This window comes from Macaca nemestrina, chromosome 11, assembly GCF_043159975.1.
Source record: "Macaca nemestrina isolate mMacNem1 chromosome 11, mMacNem.hap1, whole genome shotgun sequence".
NCBI lineage: Eukaryota > Metazoa > Chordata > Mammalia > Primates > Cercopithecidae > Macaca > Macaca nemestrina.
Window position 1 is genome coordinate 3,187,365 of NC_092135.1, and position 25,211 is coordinate 3,212,575.

Below are 25,211 nucleotides of genomic sequence, written 5' to 3' on the forward strand. Positions count from 1 at the left end.
CTGCCTGCACCCCACCACAGTGTCCCTGTTTTGGTCCATGCTTTCTTCACGGTTCACACATCGGCCTGAGGGACCTTTGTCCATTGAGTCAGATGATGTCACTCCCCCATTGCTCACCTCACACTCACAGAAGTGACTTCCTCACCTCGCCCACGCTGCCCTGTGGGATGGCCCGGGACCTGTCTGCCTCCACTCCCCTGCTTTCTCCCGCCTCCATCCTGTTCTACATCGGGTGGCCTTTGGGTTGTTTCTGGATCTGTCAAACATGTTCCCCTAAAGCATTCCTCCCACCCCAAATATCTTCACAGCGCCCTCCCTCATTTCTTCAGGTCTCTACTTCAATGTCACTTTCAGAATGTCCTTCCCTGACCTCCCGGAAGCAGCGGCTCCCGTCACCCTCCACCCTTTTCACTCACAAGCATAACGGACGGTGGCACACTCATTTCCTGGGTGGTTTAAGAACAGGCAAATGCCTTTCCAAGTCTCCCTCCCTCCCCATCCTTCATTTTGAGCCTGTCCTTCCTTCTGGGCTCCATTCACAGTGAACGTTGATGTGGATGGAGATGCAAAGGAGCCAGACTCACACAAATGCAGCAGGGCCCCGAAAGAATTTTTTTTTTCTTGTTCTGAAACCCCATTCTGTGTTCCTCTTTGTGGTGCTGGATGGCCTTGTCCCCGCGGGGGGAAGCCTGGCTTTTCAGGAGCTTTAGATTTCACCGCGTCAGCACCAGGCAGGGCCTGGCCTCAGTTCTTGCAGCCACCGCATCTGCAAATCCCGGGCAGGGGCTCCTCGGATGCCCGCGTCCTCCCTCCCACTATTGTCGGACTTTTGCATAAGGTCAGGCAGGTCCCAGCTCCCACCTTCCCCAGGGGAAGGGGCCAGAGCCAGCCTTTTCTGCTGCCAAGGTCTTTCACCTCGATCTAAGGAAGCAGCACCCTTTGCACCAAATCTTCTCCCGCCTGCAGTAAACTGTTATTTTCTCCCAGAGCCCAGCAAGTGTTATCCATGCTTCTTTTAAGGGCTTTCCAGAGTGGCGTCTCCCTCCCTTCCCTGTCTGCCATGGCCCTCTCTGTTCAGCTGGGTTTACTTGTACCCTGCCGGGCCTCAACCTGAACTACGTTCTCCTTTCTTCAGTGTGCTGGGTCAGCCAGCGCCAACCACCCACTTGTTTTTGAGACAGGATCTTGCTCTGTAGCCCAGGCTGGAATGCAATGGTGTGATCTTGGCTCAGTGCAACCTCTGCCTCCCAGGTTCAAGTGATTCTCCCACCTCAGCCTCCAGAGTAGCTGGCACTACAGGCGCATGCCACCATTATTTGTGAAGACGGGGTTTCCACAGGTGGCCCAGGTGGTCTCGAACTTCAGAGCTCAAGTGATCCGCCCACCTCAGCCTCCCAAAGTGCTAGGATATTACAGGCATGAGCCACGGCACCAGGTCTACCAGTGCCCCTTTTCAAAACTGCTATCTAGTCCTGTCCTCTTTACCTAATATTCTTCAGTGGCTCCTTATCTCCTACAGATTAAATTCTAATTCCCCGCCTGCCACCCAGCCTTCTAGGCCCTGCCTTAGGCCCCTATGGCTCTCCCCGATGCTCTGTGGGGTCCCTCTGGACCTAGCAGTTTGGAGACTCCCTTCTTCTGTGGCTTTGCTGAACCTGGGCTCTCTGCTGGGTGGACCCCTGTCTACTGCTCCTTCCTCTCCCTCTCCCAAGCATCCCCTTCCTCCGGGTCACTCCTCAGGGCCCACACAGCCCTGTCACTGACTGGTGACATTGCCAATGCCTTGAGGAGTTTTGTTATCAAGCAAATGGGCTCACCGCTTAATGCACAGTGAAGCCAGTAACACTGGCAGCAGCTTTTGAGAAAAGAAAAGCTTTATTGCAAAACTGACCAGCAAGAAGGCAGGAGTGGGGCTCAAATCTGTCTCCCCAGTTTGAGGTCTGGGGCAAGCTTTAAGGGACCAGAGGGCAAGGGAAATGATTTAGCAGTGTTGGCTTGGCAGGGTCTGATTGTGGGGCTTCAAATTTAACCATTATGGAAAGGATTGTCAAGGCAGATTTGAGCCCCAGTCTCCCAAGCCAACGGATCCCTGCTTCTGAAAGATTTCCATGTTCAGGTTCCAGTCCTGTCCTGGTCGTCTTGGTTCTGAGGGGAGGAGTCATTGGTTCTGGGTATTGTTAGAGGTCAAAGCTTGTTCCATTGTGCATGCCTGGGCTCCATGCCTTGCAGTTTTGGCTCTGTTGTACCTACAAAGCAAGGTGACATTCTGTCATCAACAAGGTAGGCCCAGTATGGGCGGGTCTCACAGTTATAGTTTCTTCTTTCATTTACTGATTTTTAAAAGAATACCTAACTCTTGCGTGGTGATGGTCTTCTCAAGTCTCATTTCTTTGTGTCCTGCTTCCCAGCCCCTGTCACTGTCTTCATTGCCTTGGCTTTTCTGGGTGACCTCGAGTTGGGTGGCTCAGGCTTTGTGACAAGTATTGGCTCACCAGGCTGATTCATCTTGGCTCAGTCCCTGTCTGGGTTGGTCGCCTGGCCATGGTGATCTTCCTCAGGCACAGTGCCAAAGCACTTGCCATAAAATGATGCCTCCCGCCCCGCCCCACTGGGGCAGCAGAGCCTCTCCGTGACCACTGGCGCCTAGAGCTTCTGCACCGAGGGAGGTGCTCCTGCCAACGCAGTGGTGACCAGCAGCCACATGTAGCGTCTGCACCTGCGGGGCAGCTGAGGAACTGAATTTTAAATTTGAATTAACCGTAGCTGGGCGTGGTGGCTCACGCCTGTAATCCCAGCACTTTAGGAGGCTGAGGCGGGTGGATCACGAGGTCAGGAGATGGAGACTATCCTGGCTAACACGGTGAAACCCCATCTCTACTGAAAATACAAAAAAAATTAGCTGGGCGCGGTGGCGGGCGCCTGTAGTCCCAGCTACTCGGGAGGCTGAGGCAGGAGAATCGCTTGAACCCTGGAGGCGGAGCTTGCAGTGAGCCGAGATCGCGCCACCACACTCCAGCTTGGGCACAAAGCGAGACTGTCTCAAAAAAAAAAAAAAAAATTGAATTTAGTTAATTCATTATTTATATTGAATTATATTGAAAACATCATAATATAGCCACATTATTATACATAACATACATCATATAGTATTTGTATATATTTATCATAGCCACATGTGGCTGCTGTGTTCCCTCTGCCCCTCGGGAGCGCGTTGGAGACAGGGGGCGCAGTTGGCCTTGTCACCACGCTGCCGGCCCTGAGTGCTGGAGTGCGCGTCGGTGCCGCGGGAGCGCTGGCGGCGCGCGCGTGCGGCTGGGGATGGGCAGCGAGGGGTGCGGGCGAACGGTGGGGCTCCCGGACACGGTGGGCAGCGGCGTGCCGGCCCTCCCCCGGTTGTCTCCTTACGCGTCCTGGGGAAACTGAGGACTCAGACGCCCTCCCACAGAAGCGTCTGAGCCAGGGCGCCTCCCAGGATGCCTCGCTGTCCCTCCAGCCTTCGTAGCGTCGGCACCGCCAGTCCTGCCTCCGGGGGCCCTGGCATCTCGGCCCCGCGCGGGCCTGTCCCGGGACCCCACGGCCGCGGGCCGCTCGCAGGCGCTTTTGGCTGCAGCCCTCCCCGGCCATATTAGATTTAAAATCGCCAAAGGGGCCCCGTTCTGATAGCTTTAGAGATAAGTAATCACCTTATATAAATGGAATAGTCCCGAATTTTTCAGAAGTTGGGGAAATGTAACTTCTAATACTGTTAATGGTCAAAAAGGAAAAGAAAATTATTTTCATAAAAGCTAACTCAGAAATGTTTTCAGAATTCAAAATCTTTTTATTTAGACAAATGTGACTGGGTTAATATTTGTGGTTTAATGAAAACAGCTATGGGCCGGGCGCAGTGACTCACGCCTGTCATCCCAGCACTTTGGGAGGCTGAAGCCAGCGGATCATGAGCCCAAGAGTTCGAGACCATCCTGGCCAACATGATGAAACCTGTCTCTACAAAAATACAAGAAATTAGGTGGGCACGGTGGCGCCAGCCTGTGGTCCCACCTTCCGCAGAGGCTGAGGCGGGAAGGTTTCTTGAGCTGGGGAGGTCAAGCCTGCAGTGAGCCTAGATCTTACCACTGCACTCCAGCCTGCGTGACAGTGAGACCCTAACTAAAAAAAAAAAAAAAAAAAAAAAAGGAAAGAAAAGAAAACTCATTTAGGAAGGGCTAATTTCTTTACAATTATTTTCCTTCTCTGTTGAGTTTAAACAAATATTTAAATACTTTATTGTCATGGCCAGGTACAGTGGCTCATGCCTGTAATCCCAGCACTTTGGGAGGCCAAGGCGGGCGGATGACAAGGTCAAGAGATCAAGACCATCCTGGCCAACATGGGGGAACCCTGTCTCTACCAAAAATACAAAAATTAGCTGGGTGTGGTGGTGTGCACCTGTAGTCCCTGCTACTCAGGAGGCTGAGGCAGGAGAATCCTTTGAACCAAAGAGATGGAGGTTGCAGTGAGCTGAGATCATGCCACTGCACTCCAGCCTGGCGACAGAGCGAGATTCGGTCTTAAAAAAAAAAAAAAATTATTTTCAGTTTGAAATGAATAGCCAAATAGTTTCTCATGACTTGACTTCATTCTTAAGTGGTTAAATCTCTTGATAACTTTGCTTTCTCCCTTCCCTATATTGAGTCCTAATGTAAAATAAAATAAGATAAAATTCCCCAGGTTTTGCCTGGAATGTCATTTTTGAGAATGGCATTCATTTGGGATAGCTTTGATGTCTAAACTGTCTGAATTTCCCAGAGAGTCCTTGAAAGCACATGTTGTCTTGTCTACTCTTTGAAAACGAGGTTAATAAGGGCCGGGCACAGTGACTCCCGCCTGTAATCCCAGCACTTTGGGAGGCTGAGGTGGGTGGATCACAAGGTCAGGAGTTCGAGACCATCCTGGCAAATATGGTGAAATCCCGTCTCTACTAAAAATACAAAAAAAATTAGCTGGGCGCGGTGGCGCATGCCTGTAATCCCAGTTACTCGGGAGGCTGAGGCAGGAGAATTGTTTGAACCCAGGAGGCAGAGGCTGCAGTGAGCTGAGATCACACCATTGCACTCCAGCCTGGGCAACAGAGCGAGATTCTATCTCAAAAAAAATAATAATAAAAAATAAAAATGGGGTTAATCATGTTTACAATTATTTTGTCAAAAATTTTTGACTTTATTATCTCATTTTGCAGGATGCAGAAACAACCATATTTCCTTGTCAGATGCACTATTGTTGTAAGGAACTGTCATCTAGTCTTTTGTATTTGAAAATTATCTGGCTAGATAAGGAATTCCCCCTTTCTATTTTTCTCATAAGTTATCTATAATTCATAACAATTTAGTCGAGTATACTTTTGTAAACAGAAATGAACTGTTTGTAAAATGATTTCTTCTTGCCTGACCCCTCTAGAATTCAAAATGCTTACTGAGTATTCTTATTTTCACGGAAATGTGAGTTATTGTCATAAATGCAGTAAGAATATGTCCTTCTTGTTAATGGGAAACAGTTGGAAACATTGGTGATACAACCAAGGCCTTGTCTGGAATATCATATTTGAGGATGACGCTCATTTAATCAGATATGACCAGACACTTCTAGGGAGCTAAGGTTGACTTTATGGAGCCAACACGTACAAAGCCATCTTGAAAAAACCAGCCTGGTATCTGGCTTACAGTGTTCCCAGAATTATAAGTGAGGAAGGAAGGTTGACCTTCCTTACTTTCCTTTCCTGGCCGACCCAGGAAACTTAGGATATTTTGGGGACTTAGAGAAGAGAGGAATGTGCCCAAATCCACAGGTACTGCCAGGGAGATCTGGTGGTAAGTTCTTAGGTTGGCTTCTTGGCCTCAGTGGTTTTTAAAAGTTCACTCCTTATGCAAAATTCTGGTAAACCAAACTCAGAAGGCCTATGGTAATTGAGCATTCTTGCTGTACCTATAAAAATAACCAGGCCAAATCTAATCAGACCAACTTTGTCTGATGTGGTGTGTGTATGGTGGCAGAGGACCGGGGATGGGGGGTCGATAATAAGCTTTCTTTGAGGTTATTCTTATCAAAATGAGAGAGATTGAAGAAAAATACTTGTGTTTCAATGGAAAGCTATGCACACTTCATAGCACATTTTTCTAGGTTACAGGTTCTAGCCTTGTTCATAGTATTTAATCTACTTTACCTCTTTGTAAATCGCAAGTAACTGATGGATATGTAAACGCTCTCTTGCCTGGTAGAGATTCTTCCTCAATGTAGCAGAATAGATTTTGACACCTAGCTGCTAATTGGACTGGATCCTGCTACTTTGCCCATACTGTCAATCATTACCAAATTTTAAATTCTTCCTGTTTCCATTAATATCTGGTTATGGCTGAGTGTGGTGGCTCATGCCTGTAATCCCAGCACTTCAGGAGGCAGAGGTGAGAGGATTGCCTGAGGCCTGTAGTTTGGGAACAGACTGGGAGACACAGTGAGACTTTGTCTTTACAAAAAAATAGAATTAGCCAGGTGTGGTGGTACACACCTGTAGCCCTAGCTACTTGGTAGGCTAAGGTGGAAGGATTGCTTGAGTCCAGGAACTCAAGACTTCAGTGAGCATGATTGCACCACTGCACTCTAACCTGAGCAATAGAATGAAACCATGTCTCTTAAAAAACAAACAAACAACAACAACAACAACAACAACAAAAAACTAAATGAAGGTGAAATGACAATGTCTCATTGGAGAGAATCAATAAAGGAGTAGAAATTATAAAAATGAACCAAATAAAAAATGTTGGAGATGAAAAGTACAATAAACAAAATGAAAAGGCCAGAAGTGGTGGCTCACATCTGTAATCCTGGCAGTCTGGGAGGCCAAGGCAGGAGGATTGCTTGAGCCCGGAAGTTTGAGACCAACCTGGGCAACACAGTGAGACCTCACCTCTAAAACAAAACAAAACAAAAACAGAATAAAAAATTCACTGGATAGGATAAACAGTCAATTTGAGTTGGCAGAAAAAAGAATCAGTGAACTTGAAGACACATCAGTAGAAATAATGCAATCTGAAAAACAGAGAAAAATATAAAGAAAAATGAGCAGAGCATCAGAGCAATATGGGACACCACTAAGTGCACCAACATATTGATATGGTTTAGCTCTGTGTCCCCACCCAAATCTTATGTCAAATTGTAATCCACAATGTTGGAAGTGGGGCCTGGTGGGAAGTGATTGGATCATGGGGGTGGTTTCCAATGATTTAGCATCCCCCTTGGTTGCAATAGTGAGTGTGTTCTTGTGAGATCCAGTCATTTAAAAGTGTGTAGCACCTCCTCCCTCCCTCTTTCTTCCTCCTGCTCTGGCCATGTAAGACATGCCTGTTCCCCCTTTGCCCTCTGCCATGATTGTAAGTTTTCTGAGGCTTCCCCAGAAGCTGAGCAGATGCTGCCGTGCTTCCTGTACAGCCTGCAGGACCATGAGCCAATTAAACCTCTTTTCTTTATAAATTACCCAGTCTCTGGGATTTCTTTATAGCCATGCAAGAATGGACTAATATAGAAAATTGGTCCTGAGGAGTGGGACATAAAGATACCTGAAAATGTGGAAGCGACTTTGGAACTGGGTAATGAGAAGAGGTTGGAACAGTTTGGAGGGCTCAGAAGAAGACAGGAAGATGAGGGGAAATTTGGAACTCCCTGGAGACTGGTTAAATGGTTGTGACCAAAATGCTGATAGTAATATGGATAGTGAAGGCCAGGGTAAGGAGGTCTCAGATGGAGATAAGGAACTTATTGGGAACTGGAGCAAAGATCACCTTTGTTATGTATTAGCAAAAGAACCTGGTGGTGGTGTGCCCTCGCCCTAGGGATCTGTGGAACTCTGAACTTGAGAGCGATGATTTAGGGTATCTGGCGGAAGAAATTTCTAAGCCGCAAAGTGTTTAAGGACTGGCCTGGTTGCTTCTAACAATCTATGCTCATATGTGTGAGCAAAGGAATGACCTGAACCTGGAACTTATATTTAAAAGGGAAGCAGAGTGTGAAAGTTTAGAAAATTTGTAGCTTGGCAATGTGGTAGAAAAGAAAAGCTGATTTTCGGGGGAGGAATTCAAGCAGGCTGCAGAAATTTGCATAAGTAAAGAGGAGCCAAGTGCTAATAGCCAAGACAATGGGGAAAAGGTCTAGAAGGCATTTCAGAGACCTTCATGGCAGCCCCTCCCAGCACAGGCCTGGAGGCTTCAGAGGACTGAATGGGACTACAGGCGCCCTCCACCATGCCTGGCTAATTTTTTTAGTAAAGACGGGGTTTCACCATGTTAGCCAGGATGGTCTCGATCTCCTGACCTCGTGATCCACCCGCCTTGGCCTCCCAAAGTGCTGGGATTACAGGCGTGAGCCACCGTGCCCAGCCCTAACTTGTTTTTGATTTTACAGGCTCATAGGTGGAAGGAACTTGCCTTGTCTCAGATGAGACTTTTGACTTTTGGGTTAATGCTGGAATAAGTTAACACTTTGTGGGACTGCATGATTATATTTTGAAATATCAGAAGGACATGAGATTTGGGAGGGGCCAGGGGCAAAAATGATATGGTTTGTGTCCCCACCCAAATCTCATGTTAAATTATAATTCCCAGTGTTAGAGGTGGAGCCTGGTGGGAGGTGACTGGATCATGGGGGCAGTTTCTAGTGGTTTAGCACCATCCTCCTTAGTCATAATAGTGATTTCTCATAAAATCTGGTTATTTACAAGTCTGGGCTGGGTGCAGTGGCTGTAATCCCAGCACTTTGGGAGGCCAAGGGGGGGCAGGTCACCTGAGGTCAGGAGTTCAAGACCAACTTGGCCAACATGGTGAAACCCCGTCTCTACTAAAAACACGAAAATTAGTTGAGTGTGGTGGTGGGTGCCTGTAATCCCAACTACTCAGAAGGCTGAGGCAGGAGAATCACTTGAACCTGGGAGGCGGAGGTTGCAGTGAGCAGAGATTGCACTACTGCATTCCAGCCTGGGCCAGAGTGAGACTCCAGCTCCAAAAAAAAAAAAAAAAAAAGTCTGTAGCAGCTCCCTGCTCCCTCTCTTTGCCTTCTGCTCTGGCCATGTAAGGTGTGCCTGTTTCTCCTTCACCTTCTGCCATGAGTATAAGTTTCCTAAGGCCTCCCCAGAAGCCAAGTAGATGCTGCCATGCTTCCTGTACAGCCTGCAGAACTGTGAGCCAATTAAGTCTCTTTTCTTTATAAATTACCCAGTCTCAGGTATTTCTTTATAGCAATGCAGAAATGGACTAATACACATAAGAATAATAGAGAGAAGTGAGAGAAAGGGACATAAAAATTATTAGAAGACACAATGGCTGAAAATTTCCCCAAATTTATTTGCTTATTTTTAAAAAATTTATTAATATTATTATTTTCATAGAGAGAGTCTTGCTGTGTCACCCAGCCTGGAAGGCACAAGCACAGCTCACTGTAACTTTGACTCCCTGGACTCAAGCATTCTTCCTGCCTCAACCTCCCAAGTAGCTAGGACTACAGGCATGCACCCCAATGGTCAGTAAATTTTCAAGTTTTTTGTAAAGACAGGGTCTTGCTGTATTTCTTAGGCTGTATTCTGTATTTCCTTGAACTCCTAGCCTCAAATGATCATCCAACCTCAGCCTCTAAGTGCTGAGCTTACAGGCAAGAGCCACTGTGTCTGACCAATTTCCCCAACTTCAATGAAAAACATTCTAAACATCTGAGAAACAATGAATTTCAAGTAGGATAAACACAAAGACATTCACACTCAGACATATTATAGTCAAATTTTGAAAGCCAAAGATAAAGATAAAATCTTAAATGCAGCAAAGGGAATACAATTCATTGTGTACCAGGGAAGTATAATAAGATTGACCGATGATGTCTTATCCAAAGCAATGGGGGCTAGAAAGCAGTGGTATGACATATTCAAAGTGCTTAACAGTAAAAACAAAACAACAACAAACCTGTTAACCAATAATTTTATACCCAACAAAACTATCTTTCAACAATAATGGCCAAATAAAAAGCACTCCAAAATAAATAAAATCTGACTGAACTTATTGCTACCAGGCCTGAGTAAAAAGAAATATTTAAGGTTTTTCAGACAGAAACCAAGTGACGCCAGATACTAATTTGAATCCACATGAAAAACAAAAGTGTTGGTAAAAGTAGATAATTACAAAAGAAAGTATAATTGCATATTTCTTCTCCTTTCTTCTCTTAACTGATCTAAAAAGTAATTGCATAAGAAAATATGCATGTAATTTGTTATGGGCTATGCACATATAGGAATGTAATATGTGTCAACATTTTGTCAAAATATTGTTTAACAGTAAGAGCACAAAGGAGATGGATGAAAAATTACGGCTAACATCTCTTATGAATATACACAAAAATCCTCAACTAATTACTAGCAACTAAATCCAGCAACATATACAAAGGATTATATACCACATCTAAGTGGGATTTATCCCAGGAATGCAAGGTGGGTATAACATATTAACATCAATCACTGTAATACACTACATTAATACACTGAAGGACAAAACTCATGTGAACATTTCAGTAGACATAGAAAAGGCATTTGACAAAATCCATCACTCTTTTTTTTTTTCTTTGAGGTGGAGTCTCACTCTGTAACCCAGGCTGGAGTGTAATGGCATGATCTTGGCTCACTGTAATCTCTGCCTCCAAGGTTCAAGCAATCCTCTTGCCTCAGCCTACTGAGTAGCTGGGACTACAAGCATGCACCACCGTGCCCAGCTAATTTTTGTATTTTTAGTAGAATTGGGGTTTCTCCGTGTTGGCCAGGCTGGTCTCAAACTCTTGACCTTGTGATCTGCCTGCCTTGGCCTCCCAAAGTGCTGGGATTACAGGTGTGAGCCACCATGCCCAGCCCACTACTCTTTCATGATAAAACAAACAAATGAACACAAGAACAGAAGAGGACTCCTACCAACAATAGAAGAAAGCTTCCTCCTCAACACAGTAAAGGGGTTTATGAAAAACCCACAGAAAAATCTTATCTATATATAAAATCATATATATAAAATCATATATAAAACATCATATATATAAAGTCATATATATATAAAATCATATATATATATAAAATCATATATATATATATATTTTTTTTTTTTTTTTTTGAGGCGGAGTCTCGCTCTGTCGCCCAGGCTGGAGTGCAGTGGTGCGATCTCGGCTCACTGCAAGCTCCGCCTCCCGGGTTCCCGCCATTCTCCTGCCTCAGCCTCCCGAGTAGCTGGGACTACAGGCGCCGCCACCACGCCCGGCTAATTTTTTTGTATTTTTAGTGGAGACGGGGTTTCATTGTGTTAGCCAGGATGGTCTCGATCTCCTGACCTCGTGATCCGCCCGTCTCGGCCTCCCAAAGTGCTGGGATTACAGGCTTGAGCCACCGCGCCCGGCCTATATATATATTTTTTAGACAAAGTCTCACTTTATAGCCCAGGCTTGGAGTGCAGTGTTGCTATCCTGGCTCACTGCAGCCTTGACTTCCTGGCCCAAGTGATCCTCCCACCTCAGCCTCCGAAGCAGCTGGGACTAGAGGCGCATGCCACCATGATTTGCTGAATTTTTTTTTTTTTTTTTTAAATTTTTGTAGAGACAGGATTTCCTTATGTTGCCTATGCTGGTCTTGAACTCCTGGCTCAAGTAATCCTTCTGCCTCAGCTTCCAAAAGTGCTGAGATTATAGGTGTGAGTCACCATGTGCGTCCTAAAATCATGTTTAATGGTGAAAGACTGTAGGCTTTCAGCCTATGATCAGGAACATGACAAGGATGTCTGTTCTTTCCACTTCTATTGAACAGTTTCTAGCCAGGGACAATAGGCAAGAAAAAGAAAAGGCATAAGATTGGAAGAAATGAAGTAACACTACCCTCTATTTGCAGATGACATAGTCTTGTGTATAAAATAGCCTAAGGAATTTCCAAGGAAGCACTGGAATTAACAAGTACAGCAGGATTTTAGGATACAAGATTAATATGCAAAATTTATCTGTGTTTCTATATGCCAGCAGTCATAATCTGAAAAGGAAATTAAGAGAACAATTGCATTTGCAATCATATCAAAAAGAGTAAAATACTTGGGAATAATTTATCTAAAGGAGTACCAGACTTACACACACTGAAAACCACAAAACATTGTTCAGTGGAATTAAGGAAAATCTAAATAAATGGAAAGACATCCTATGTTAATGGATAAAAATACTGTTTTATGGTCACACTCACTCCTGTACTGCAACCATTCCCAGTCTCTGGCAACCACTCATCTGTTTGTCATCTCTATAATCTTGTCATTTGAAGGCTACTATATGAGTAGAATCATACAGTATGTGATCTTTGCGGGTTGCCTTTTTTCACTCAGCATAATGCCCTTGAGATATATCCGAGTCATTGTGTGTATCTTACCCTGCCTTGTTATGTAAGCCTTGAACATTTTTTAGAATCCCATTTTTACTTATCTATACTGTTTTGGGGGTATATCTCTTTGTATAGATTTTTTTGTGGTTGTTCTAAAAAGCCATACATACGTAACTTATGCACAGCCTACTGGTGGCAACACTTTACCAGTTCAAATAAAGTGTAGAAAACTTACCTCCTGTTAATTCCCTGTATTAGTCAGGAGTCTCCAGAGAAATGGAACCAATGAGATATGCATATATACAAATATAAAAGGAGATTTATCTTGAGGAATTGGCTTGTACGACTATGGAGGCCAAGATGTCCCATGATCCGCCACCTGCAAGGGGAAAATTCAAGAAAGATGGTATAATTCAGGCTGAGTCAGCAGGGCTGAGAACCATGGGAGCTGATGGTATAAACCCCAACGCAAGGGCAGGAAAAGATGAGATGAGACATCCCAGCTCGAGCAGGCAAGAAGGAAAAAGGGTGAATTCCTTCTCCTCTGCCTTTTGCTCTGTACAAGTCCTCAGTGGATTGGATGGTGCCCACCCACGCTGGGGAGGGCAGTGTGCTTTGCGGAGTGAGTCCACAGAGTCAAATGCTGACCTCACCCGGAAACACAGCCGCAGACACAGCAGAAACAATGTTTAATCTGGGCAGACCATGGCCTGTCAAGTTGACACATAAAATTAGCCAGCACAGTTAATCCGTTTCCCTCCCCCATTTATAATCCTCTGAAATATTTCTTTCCTGGCCCACCATAGTTTCATCACACACATGTGCTTATCAGCATTCAATGGAATACTTGGGGGAACGCTCGAGATCTGTGTCCGCTCTCTGTGCAGCCTCCTCCGGTCTGGTATCCAGTCCTGTGGCATCTGGCTGCCCTGGTCTCCCTGTACTCTCAGCTCCACAACTCAAGCAGTCTTCTCAGCCCCACCTGGCTTTCCCCTCCCTGGGCGAGGTCTTGGAAGTACTCTCACAGCAGAGAGCTGGGGCAATCCCGGCTTTCTTTGTTTCCCATCTCTTACAGATCACTGTCCCTTGCTGCCTGATGTTCAGTATCTTGGAAACAATTGTTTCATGCATTTTGTCTGGCTCCTGCTACTCCATCTTGGCTGGGTACCGAAGTCTTAGTAATTATTTCTTGTTTTAGAAAATATAGTTAGTTTTTTAATAAAGATACGTCATTGTATTCATATTGCATGCATACGTAATAGTTTTCTTATTGATTTGTAAACTAATAATGAAATATTCTTGACTGGGCACGGTGGCTCACGTCTGCTATCCCAGCACTTTGGGAGGCCGAGGCGGGCGGATCACCTGAGGTCAGGAGTTCGAGACCAGCCTGGCCAAAATGGTGAAACCCCGTCTTTACTAAAAATACAAAAATTAGCTGGGTGTGGTGGCACATGCCTGTAATCCCAGCTACTCAGGAGGTTGAGGCAGGAGAATTGCTTGAACCCAGGAGGTAGAAGTTGCAGTGAGCTGAGGCTGCCATTGCACTCCAGCCTGGGTGATGAGTGAAACTCTGCCTCAAAAGAAAAAAACAAAAGAAATATTTTATTTTATTTTATTTATTGTTTTTGAGACACAGAGTCTCTCTCTGTTGTCCAAGCTGGAGTGCAGGGGCGCCAGCTTGCCTCACCGCAACCTCCGCTTCCAGGGTTCAAAAAATTCTGCTGCCTCAGCCTCCTGAGTAGCTGGGACTACAGGTGTCCACCACCATGCCCGACTAATTTTTGTATTTTTAGTAGAGATGGAGTTTTGCCATATAGGCCAGGTTGGTCTTGAACTCCTGACCTTAGGTGATCCACCTACCTCAGCCTCCCAAAGTGCTGGGATTACAGACATTAGCCACCGTGCCATAAATTAACAATGAAATTTTTTTTTTTTTTTTTTTTTTTTTGAGACAGAGTCTTGTTCAGCTCACTGCAAGCTCCACCTCCCGGGTTCATGCCATTCTGCCTCAACCTCCCGAGTAGCTGGGATTACAGGCGCCCGCCACCACGCCCAGCTAATTTTTTGTATTTTTAGTAGAGATGGGGTTTCACCATGTTAGCTAGGATGGTCTCGATCTCCTGAACTTGTGATCCGCCCTCCTCGGCCTCCCAAAGTGCTGGGATTACAGGCGTGAGCCACCGCGCCCGGCCATGAAATATTCTTAAAATGTATCATTTAAATTTTTATTATGGTAAATATTGATAGATATAGCCCACATAAATAAATAGTCTTTGATATACTCAACACTCCTTAAGAGTATAAGACAGGGGTCTTGAGACCAAAAAGTTTTGAGAACCACTTTCACATTTGAGTTTTCCTACCCCTTACAACATTCTTATGAGGAAGGTACTGTTGTTATCAACCTTATTTTACAGATGAGGAGCCTGAAGCCGAGAGAAGTGAAGGACTTATCCAAGATCATACAGTGAGTGAGAGAGAATCTGAACCCAAGTAGCCCGGCTCTGTAGTCTACGTTCCGGGACCCACTGTGCCACGCGGCCTCCATTAGCATGTGTTTTCGGACTGTTACCACACTTTTAAGCTTCACAGAGTAAACATCAGATGCAGGCCAGGCCTGTTCTTCCCCAGCACCTGCACCCACTTCTTGTCCAGCAGGGGCCGTGTCTGCATTGCCCACATCTGGCAGCAGGCATGCGGTTGATCTCCCTCACTCTTGGACCTCACACCAATGGGCTGGATCTGCACTGACAGAAGTGCAGTGGGGCTGCCGCTTCTCTCGGGGGTACTCGGCAGAGGCAGTGGGCCTGCCCGTAGCTGGTCAGCCCCGTGCACATGCATATTCGGCAAAATGACGTTAGTGCCGGGCCAACTTACTGTGCTGTGGGCTTCTCAGGCTGCCTCTCCTGGGGCAGATCTCAGGCTACTGTGCAGCCATAACATCTGGAATATGAAAAATTGGTTTGAGAGTGAACTGGTTTACAGTCTATTATTATTTTTCTTTCTTTTTAAAACAATATTTGTATGAGAGACAGGGTGTCGCCCCGTCACTCAGGCTGGAGTGCAGTGATGCAATCACAGCTCGCTGCAGGCTCAGGCGATCCTTCTGCCTCGGCCTGCCAAGTAGTTAGCGCTACAGGTCCTGGTCAAACGGTTTTTTATTTATACAAATCCCATTCAGGAATAGATATGTTGAGTAAAGTGATCTTTGAGATTCTTTGAGCGAAACAGGATGATACACACTCTACATTTAGGCAGCTCCTCACACGAGTGTAAAACTTACCAAGAATGTTTATAACAATATGCCGTAAATATTTACTGAGCGGTTTACACTCTGGTGTATCGCATATTTACAACATGCGGGTAGGTTATTTTTAAAAATGTAACAATACATGGGGCTGGGCATTGTGGCTCACGCCTGTGGTCCTGACTACCCAGGAAGCTGAGGCAGGAGGATTGCTTGAGCCCAGGCTTGTTTGAGGCTGCAGTGAGCTATACTCACACCAGTTTACTCCAGCATGGGAAACAGAGTGAGACCCTGTCTCTAAAAAAAACAAAGTGGCTATAAAATAATACCTCACTGGTTTCAACACATCTTTGAGTGCCTGCTTTATCTCTAGCTGGCTCTCCGTTGGGCTCCATGTTGTGTAAAAGCAAATAGTCCTACCCTGGAGGGGTGTAAAATTTGACTGAAAATGCAAACCAGTTGTGCTCATAAAAGTTGGACACAGAAATCATGTACGCAGTGTCCATAAATCCCAGCACTCCTTCTTCCAAATAGCACAAGACCGGGGAGATCCTGGGGCGCAGCACATTGTGAGGTGCCTCTCAGCTACAAGACCCAGGGCAGCCCTGATGCGGACTGAGACGATGCAGAGGCAGACAGCTGCCATTTATTTATGAAGAAATTGATATGAAATTGCAAACAAAAACACGGGGCAGGTGCTGCCCAGTGGCTCTCACCCATCACCCCAGCACTTTGGGAAGCCAAGGCGGGAAGATGGCTTGAGCCTGGGAAGTCAAGGCTGCAGTGAGCTGTGATCCTGCCACTGCATTCCAGCCTGGGTGACAAGAGTAAGAGTCTGTCTCAAAAAAAAAAAAGAAAGAGGGAGAAGGAGAGGGAGAAGGAGAGGGAGGGGGAGAGGGAGGGGGAGAGGGAGAGGGAGAGGGAGGGGGAAAGGGAGAGGGAGGGGGAGAGGGAGAGGGAGGGGGAGGGGGAGAGGGAGAGGGAGAGGGAGAGGGAGAAAGAAAGAAAGAAAAGAAAGAAAGAAAAAGAGAAAGAAAAAAAGAAAAGAAAGAAAAAAGGAAAAGGAAAAAGAAAGATTGCAAACCATAAAATGATCACAATCAGGCAAAAAATAAATGTACATGGTTAAAAGTGAACAAAGTGTGGCAGTACCTGCCTTTGGAGGTGATTTTTCTTCTTTCTACTTCTTGGCATTTCTAATACAATGAAAGTTTTATTGCAGAAAATTATAAAACAATTCATTTATGTTATTTGAATATAAGTAATCCTGAGATGTTCCTCTTTTCAGGGAAAATAGTACTTGGCCAGACAGCATCCTAGTAGCTGTTCTTGGGTTACTCCTGTAGTTAGTTGCCGGATTCTTTTCACTGTGAGGCTTCTTTTGCCGTCTGTCCGTGGATGATGTGAACATCTACTGCCTGGCGGGGCTCCTGCGCTCGGGGCTTCGGGAAGTGCTCATTTGGGGGCTGCCCCTCTGCCGGCCTCTCTGGATTCAGAGGGCAGCCGCTGCTCCTTTTGTTCTGTGGGCCTGGCTCTGGGCCCTGAGCAGCACTTCCCCGGGGAGGCCGCCTTTCCTTCCGCGGCTTCTTCCGTCCCCTCCTGACCCCAAGGTGCCTCCGGCCTCTGCCTCCAGCTAAGGACCTCTGGCCAAGCCTCCTGCCCAGGGAGAGGCGAAGCTGGAGTGCCTGGGTGCCCCGTGGTGGCCGGACACTCCTGGCAGCTGCCCAGTCTTGCACGTGGCTGTGCCAAGCGGGCCAGGCAGCTGCTATTTCCCTCAGAGAAGTTGCTGGCAGCACTCAGGGAAGGAAGCACCGAGGAGGCGGAGCGGCGTCTCGGTCACGGAGGTAGAGACCCTGTGATGGGCACGGGGCCCCGGGAGGGCCTTTCCACCTGCCAATCGCTGAGCTGCCCCTGCAATTCCCTGTACCTCTGAGTGGTTGTGCTAATGTTGCTAATTTGGGGTCAAGGAACAGCCCTGGAGCGGCTGCCCTCAGTCAGGCAGCATGGGGACGGTGAAGGTTCAGCCCACCGTGGCCACACACCGGGCCTTCTGCGGGCGAGGCCACGTCTGGACAGGCTGGGCTTGGGATGAGCAGCTGCTCTTTCCCCTGGACAGAGTGGGACAAGCTCCAGTGGGAAGGTCACAATGGGAAAAAAGCAGCAAAGGGCCGGGCGCGGTGGCTCAAGCCTGTAATCCCAGCACTTTGGGAGGCCGAGACAGGCGGATCACAAGGTCAGGAGATGGAGACCATCCTGGCTAACACGGTGAAACCCCGTCTCTACTAAAAATACAAAAAACTAGCCGGGCAAGGTGGCGGGCGCCTGTAGTCCCAGCTACTCGGGAGGCTGAGGCAGGAGAATGGTGTAAACCCGGGAAGCGGAGCTTGCAGTGAGCTGAGATCCGGCCACTGCACTCCAGCCTGGGCGACAGAGCGAGACTCCGTCTCAAAAAAAAAAAAAAAAAAAAAAAAAAAAAAAAAAAAAAAAGCAGCAAAGGGACCCTCAGTGTGTGGAAGAGATACCCTTAGAGGCAGGGAGAGGCAGGTGCCCCGCAGGTGAGGAACTCTGCGCCCAGGAGGCTTCCTGCTGGATACTCCAGGGTGTGATGTGCTGAGGCGTAACAATGTGTTGTTCCTGGATATGTTGGGGGGGCTGCCCTCTGGTAGCCGAACCCGTGAGTTGAATGGAGTCTGTCCCAGAGCAAAGGCGAGAGAGAGATGGCCTTTTCCTCCCAAACTCCAAGGCCAGATCATCTTTGGAAAATTGTGAAGCTCGATGGTCCACCTCCACTCCTGAGCAAATCAGACTTTCAAGAAGGGCACTGGGTTCCCCTCAGACTGAAGAGAATCCCTGGGTCTCTTGTGTGTTCTGCAAATGTTGAGAGAATTGTGGATCAACATTCTGCCAGATTCTCTCACTGAGCTGCCGCGTGGCGCAGGGAGAAGTAAGGCCATTTCGTGCTGGTCAGAGGGTGTGTCTGATGACAGTTCTGAGGGCAGGCTCATATTTTTATTTTTATTTATTAGATTATTTCTAGAGACAGGAGATTGCTCTGCTGCCCAGGTTAGAGTGCAGAGACACAGTCATAGCTCACTGTAACCTCAAAATCCCGGGCTTAAGTGATCCTCCCACCTCAGCCTCATGAAGAGGTAGGCCCACAGGCACGCACCATCGTGCCCAGCTAGTTTTATGCTCATATTTTTAAAAAAAGACATTTACTTTTAATGTGTCGTGAAGCCCGCGGGTGCCGGGGCGGCGTGCTGCTCACTATTCTTCCTTTGGCCCAGGAGCCACCATGCAAGTGCTTCCCTGCTTCCCCCCGGGGGGTCTCACAGCCACTTCCCGAGTTAACTCTGGTCTCAAAGGAGGCGGCTGACGGCTTTGAGCTTTGTGGTGATATTCGGCAGGCCTCTGTGTTTTGCCAGTTCCCGGTGCCCTGAAAGGGACAGGCCTTAACCAGATTTGGGGCAGAGGCCTTGTGGAGTGGCCGTCTGGGCGGCCTGCATCACACGGGGCCACCCGGAAACAGGCAGATTCACAGCCCACCTGCTGGGAAGGCATGCTGGCTCCTGCCCAGGACCTGGGCTGTGGCAGGAGACCTGAGGCCTCTTGAGAGCTGCAAGGCCTTCTCCATTCCCTGCCGTCACATGGGGACAAGGCTGTGGCTCTGGATATTGGAGGAGGCTCCTTGAGGCACTTGAGAACCCCAGGTTCCCCTCAGCCTCCTACTGCTGATTAGCCACGCTGGCCAAGGCCGGCCCCTCTCTTGGCCCTGTCTCCCAGCTCCCATGAGCCCTGGGCCCTGGGCTGGTTCAGGTAGCCGTCCCCTGGAGTAGCGAAGGGAGAAGGTGGGGGTGGAGAAACTCGGGTACTTGCCCTGCAAAGGGGGTGCCCACCTGCCCTGAGCCCCAGAGGGTAGAGGGCTCGTGCCCGGGGAGATGCTGCACCTCATTCCCCCTCTAGGACAGCTCTCATGTCACTCTGTGGCCCAGCTTCAGCCTCAGAGCCCCATCTGTCCCCCAACGAAGACTAAGTGTGTGATTCAAGCCACTCCCTGAATGTCCCTCAGTGACATCATCCTATAAAACCTAGGCATGGACACTGCGTTCTCACCTTCCCTCCCCTTCCTCTACCCACTTCCAACTGCTGTCCCTTCCCTGCCCCTTTCAGAGCATTCTCCCTCAGAGACACTGTGTGCAGCACTCCGGGGAGCACCGTCTGCACAGACCCCAAGGAGGGGTGCTCCTAGGGGAGGCACTGCAGGAGCCCTGCCTGCCCCTCTGCAGTTGGACTCAGGCCCCTTACTCCCATGGACCAGCTCTTGACCCAAACCCAGAGGCTCCCTGGCCTCCGCACGCAGCGGTGTGCACACAGCGCTCCGGGCTTCTTCGGCACCTCACGCTTTCCTGCTCTCCCCCTCACTTCCTGCCAGTCCGACCTCTTACCCTTGGAGGGCTCCTGACTGGCACAGACACCCCAGGTCTCCATGGAGCCCTAGAGCTGAAATTCCATTTGCACCAAGCCTTCCGCATCTACGCCAGAGAATGGACCTCTCTTCCCTGCTCCAGGTTCACAGTGCCCTGCCCACCATCTCCCCTGGGATGCCTGGGGCGGGCCCAATGCAACGTCAGTCCTCGCTGACCTGCCCAGACTGTCCCACTGCCACCAACATCTAGGAGAGCAAGGCCACCTGCAAGTCCTTGACTCCCACGCCTGTACACTCACCCCTGCCACACACACACCTGCCCCACAACCACCATGCCTGTGCTGGCCACGCCCATGCCGGCCACGCCCACACATCCAGATTCCCAGCAAATGCGGTTGGCTGCAAAATAGACCCTGTATCTAACGCCTTCTCACCGTCCCTACGGTCTCGTGGTCCAAGGCACCAGTCTCTCCTGGATGCTCACCATAGCCTCTAATCAGACTGTCCCTGAGACCACTCTGTCCCTCACACAGTGGCCACAGCAGCTGGGGACACTTCTCCTTTTTGTTATGAAAAACTTCAAGCACTCATCAAAGTTGAAAACCCAGATACCCACCACTTAGATTCTCCCATTAATATCGTGGTAGACTCACTCTACCACCTCTCTGTCCATCCCTTTATCCATCTCCCCATCTTGAGTTCATTTTTTAGAGGCAGAGTCATGCTATGTTGCCCAAGCTGGTCTTGAATTCCTGGCCTCAAGTGATCCTCCCTCCTCAGCCTCCCCGTAGCTAGGGACTAGCTGGGACTACAGGGATCCACCACACCTGCTCATCTTGATTTAAACAATGTATTTCAAAGTAAATTGCAGACATCAGTACCTTTCTACCTAAACACTTCAGCATTGTACATCATTAGAGTTCAGTATCGTTTACAGTATTTTTGTTTTGAGGTAAAATTTACATATAATGAAATGCGCAAATCCTGGCCATATATTCCATGAGTTTTAACAAAGGTGTATACACTTGTGTGACCCAAACTCCTACTAAAACATTGCACGTTACCCCAGAAGCTCCCTCACATTCCTTCCTCGTCAACCCCTGTCCTCCCCACCCAGGGCAGTCTGGGGTGCAATAGACCAGCCTGGGGCAGCCACCGTTCTGAAGTCTTCTACCACAGACAAATGTTGCCTATTCTAGAACTTGATATAGATGGAGAAAGTGCTCTTTCATCATTCAGTCAGTATTGCTGAGATCCTCCTCTGCTGATGCTAGAGTGTTGTGTCTGTCTTTGCTTAGAACTCTCCATCGAAGGGTGGAATCCTACTTCTGCTGTGGCCCTGCTGCTCTGCCCCGTCCCCCTCCACCCGCCACCTCCCTGTTTTCCAGACCTGCTGGTCTTCTTTCTGACCTTGCATACCCCACGCTCATGCCACCTCAGGGTTGTTGCACTTGCTGTTCTACCGCCGGAATGCTTTTCCTGCAGATGGTTGAGGGCTGGATTTTTCCCTCATTCCGGTTTAGCTCGAACATCACCTGCTCAGAAAGTTTCCCTCACTCTTCACTCAAATCAGCCACCAACCACCATCGTCCTTTTCTTTGAAGCACTTACCCTTGTCTAAAATCTAGTTTGCGTATTTATTTGTTTATTGCCCATCCTCCACCCCCGCTAAACTCCATGAGAGCCAGGTCCATGTCTTCTTGCTCCGCGCAGTACTTCCGGTGCCCATGCAGTATAAGTACTCTTGAAGGAACAAGTGGATAAATGTGTGAATGTGTGAGTGCCAGCTCTTTCCTGCAACTCTGCCCTCTTGGCTGAACTGTGGGAGGCTGGCCCTGGCTCTTTGGAGCCTCTGCATCTCCAGCAGGGCTAAGCCATGCCCACAGCCCCGACCAGCTGTCACTGAGCTTGCACTGGCCCAGGGATGAGGCACGCTGGGAGCTGCACAGGGTCCTGGTTTGGCCACATACAGATCCATGTGTGCTCAGCTATCATAAGCAGGGAGGCTTTTGGGCTAAAAGGCAGGAATGAGGTCTCCTCTGTGGAGAGCATGGGCCTCTGTTGTAATGCTTTCAACTGTTCATCCTCTTTGGTTTCCACAGGACCCCGATATTCAATGAACTGTCCAGCAGTGGCTTTCTGGTGCACGGCCCCAGCATGCCTATACCTCTGTGTCAGTAATGGTGGAAAGCCTTTCTCCCTTTATGGGCAGGTGAGCCAAGAAATTATCCATACTTAGGCTTAATCAACCATTAAATTACAGTTAAGCAGAATCAGCTGAGACACAATCGAAACAAGACGTAATCACTTGAGGCTGTCGGATCACCTGAGGCCAGGAGTTTGCCACCAGCCTGACCAACATGGTGAAACCCATCTCTATCAAAAATACAAAATTAGCCGGGCATGGTGGCGTACGCCTGTAATCTCAGCTACTTGGGAGGCTGAGGCAGGCGGATCGCTTGAACATGGGAGGCGGAGGTTGCCCTAAGTCGAGATGGCACCATTGCACTCCAGCCTGGGCAACAAGAGCGAAACTCTGTCCTCCCTCCCCCCCCCACAAAAAAAGTAACAGCTGCAAACGCACTCCACAATACCAGCCACTTAGGAACAGGTGTTTTTTCCCAGCTTATTTCTGCAGCTGGAACTGCAGGATGCATCAACTCATCTTTCTGAACGGCACCCGTTTATTTGTGGGTTGCTAACTCACACCGTCATTTCTAGATCACCTTTCTCTGCTGCCAGGACTGGAGTAGACCACATTTACACATCAGGCCGCCCAGCTCCCAACTCTCAGTGTGACATCTGGGCAGCTTCCAAAGATGAGCTGCACTCCACTGTCCAGCCAGAAATATCTGCCTTTAGGCGGGGCCAGGGTTTTTTGTTTTGTTTTGTTTTTTTTGTTTCAAAATTTCCTCGGAAGAGATTCCCTAAATAGTTTATATCACCCCTTCCTCTTAACGCCTCTAATGGTAGCTTGTCAACAGCGCTTCATTATACAGAGGTGCCTGGTTCCCCTGGAAACATGGGAGCTGGGCATTTGGTTTTGTCGTTGAAGAAGTACCTTTGGCCAAGTTAGGGCGATGGCCCGTCTGGGGGGATGAAATGGGAATTTCCCCGGGAAAGCAAGCTTGCGACTGAAAAGGGACGCTTCCCTTGGGGCGGGACTGCGTGGACTCGGGGGTCCCGGGTGCCTCGGGAGGGAGTCAGTGCCCAGATCCGGGTGGGAACTCGGGGCTTGGAAAGCCCGGGAGGGAGGTGGTCTCAGCATGGCCCCCATGCCTCCCATCTCCTGCAGGCGTTTGCGGTCTGGACTGCCCAGGGACGGCAGAGGGGGCGCCGAGCGGGGCGTCCCGGCGGGGCTGTGGGGGTGGGGGTGCTTGTTCGCGTTTATTATAACTGCACTCCCTTTAAAAGGAAAACTATGCCCGGAATCCGGGAGGTGGTGAGCAGAGCCCGGGTGGGAAGGAACCCGCGCCCGCCGCTGGCCGCGCTCGGTGTTTCTAGAGCTGGGGCTGTGCGGGTGGCGGGACCCACCCCCAACCTTTACTCCAAGTTTTACTCCCACTCTCAGCCCCCTCACTCTCACCCCTCCAACCCCACCGCCACCCCCACCTCTAACCCCCACCCCTCCAACCCCACCCACCGCCACCCCCACCTCTAACCCCCACCCCTCCAACCCCACCCACCGCCACCCCCACCTCTAACCCCCACCCCTCCCACCGCCACCCCCACCTCTAACCCCCACCCCTCCAACCCCACCCACCGCCACCCCCACCTCTAACCCCCACCCCTCCAACCCCACCCACCGCCACCCCCACCTCTAACCCCCACCCCTCCAACCCCACCCACCGCCACCCCCACCTCTAACCCCCACCCCTCCCACCGCCACCCCCACCTCTAACCCCCACCCCTCCAACCCCACCCACCGCCACCCCCACCTCTAACCCCACCCCTCCAACCCCACCCACCGTCACCCCCACCTTTAACCCCCACCCCTCCAACCCCACCCACCGTCACCCCCGCCCCTCCAACCCCACCCCCCCGCCACCCCCACCTGCCACCCCCACCCCCACCTAGACGCCTGCAACCTCCCACCCTCACCTCCCCAACACCCCCCCACCCTCAGCCTTGACCTCCCCTCCCCACCCCGCCCCGCGGGCCCCACCCTGCCACCCCCGCCTACCCCTCTCGCGGGCTGAGCGGCTCTTGGCCTTTTTTGGGCGTCTCCCTGCTCTGCGGCCCGGGCTGGCGGGCGGGTGCTCGGCTGGCGGCAGAGGGAGACCCGCGGCTACCCCGCGCTCGGCGTCGCTGCCACCATGACGGGAAGGTAACGACCCCCACCCACGCCCCCGGGCCGGGGAGGAGGGACTGAGGGACCCCTGGCCCAGGCCCGGCTCGCCCTCGTACAGCCCCGCGGCGACACGGTCCCCGCTCCGCCCTGGAGCGTCGGATTCTCGCAGCTCCCGGGGCGGCAGCGCCCGTCGGGGCCGGGGTCCCCCAGCCCCCGCGCCCCTTCCTCTGGGCGAGCGCCCGCCGCGGAAGGTGGAGCTCCTGCCCACCCGCCCGCACCCCTGCAAGATGGGACGCCATCTGCTCACCACCGACGCCCAGGGCTGCGGGAGGGGTCTTGTCCAAGGTCAGACACCTACCACGGGCAAAGGGTTCAACGGCTGTGTGCCGCCCCCGACTTCCCCGATCCCCGCTGTGCGATCCCCGATCCCCGGTGAATGACATCACTGAGCCTTCCGTTTCCTCCTCTGTAAACCTGGGGTGGTCAAAATGTTGAAAATGATGAAGGGTACGTGGGGACTTGGCCAGAGCTGCGCCCAAGCACCAGCTGTGCAGGGGTTGGCAGGGGACAGGGCACTCCCCTGGGCCTGGCTCACCCTCTGCTCTCAGGCCCCTGGTTGCCATTTCACAGATGAGGTCACCAGAGGCCACAGAAGCTGGGCCACTCAGGAGGCCACAGGTCCACCAGTGTCCGGCCAGTGTTTGTCCCTGCAGCCCTTTCTGGAACCTAGCTGGGTACAAGTGCATGACTCAGGGCTGGGTGGGAGGGGCTGTCCCTGAGGCCCTGGACCCCCCTAGCCAAGTCCTGGCAGGGGGATTCTCTTCTTCAGGATCCCATGACCTGGGGCTCT

General features: G+C 49.7%; 1 protein-coding gene and 1 long non-coding RNA gene across 7 annotated transcripts in view; one reads left to right on the plus strand and one right to left on the minus strand.

The window, feature by feature from the left end:
• Positions 1–1,856: 1,856 nt before the first annotated feature.
• Positions 1,857–24,786, minus strand: LOC139357056 (uncharacterized). 6 transcript variants are annotated; one of them, XR_011609655.1, is made up of 4 exons: positions 24,720–24,786; positions 15,275–15,340; positions 12,630–12,773; positions 3,800–4,549 (listed from the first exon to the last, which is right to left on the minus strand). It is a non-coding gene; the product is annotated as an uncharacterized lncRNA (long non-coding RNA). The 6 variants fall into 6 exon arrangements; XR_011609656.1 differs by lacking the exon at positions 24,720–24,786 and adding an exon at positions 24,254–24,369; XR_011609657.1 differs by lacking the exon at positions 24,720–24,786 and adding an exon at positions 16,797–18,107.
• The window catches only part of LOC105492420 (LIM zinc finger domain containing 2), a 36,682-nt gene continuing 35,747 nt past the window's right edge, over positions 24,277–25,211 (plus strand). Inside the window, 1 exon segment of the mRNA XM_071072529.1 lies at positions 24,277–24,397. Within this exon segment, the coding sequence (XP_070928630.1) occupies positions 24,387–24,397 (11 nt within the window). The 5' untranslated portion in view covers positions 24,277–24,386.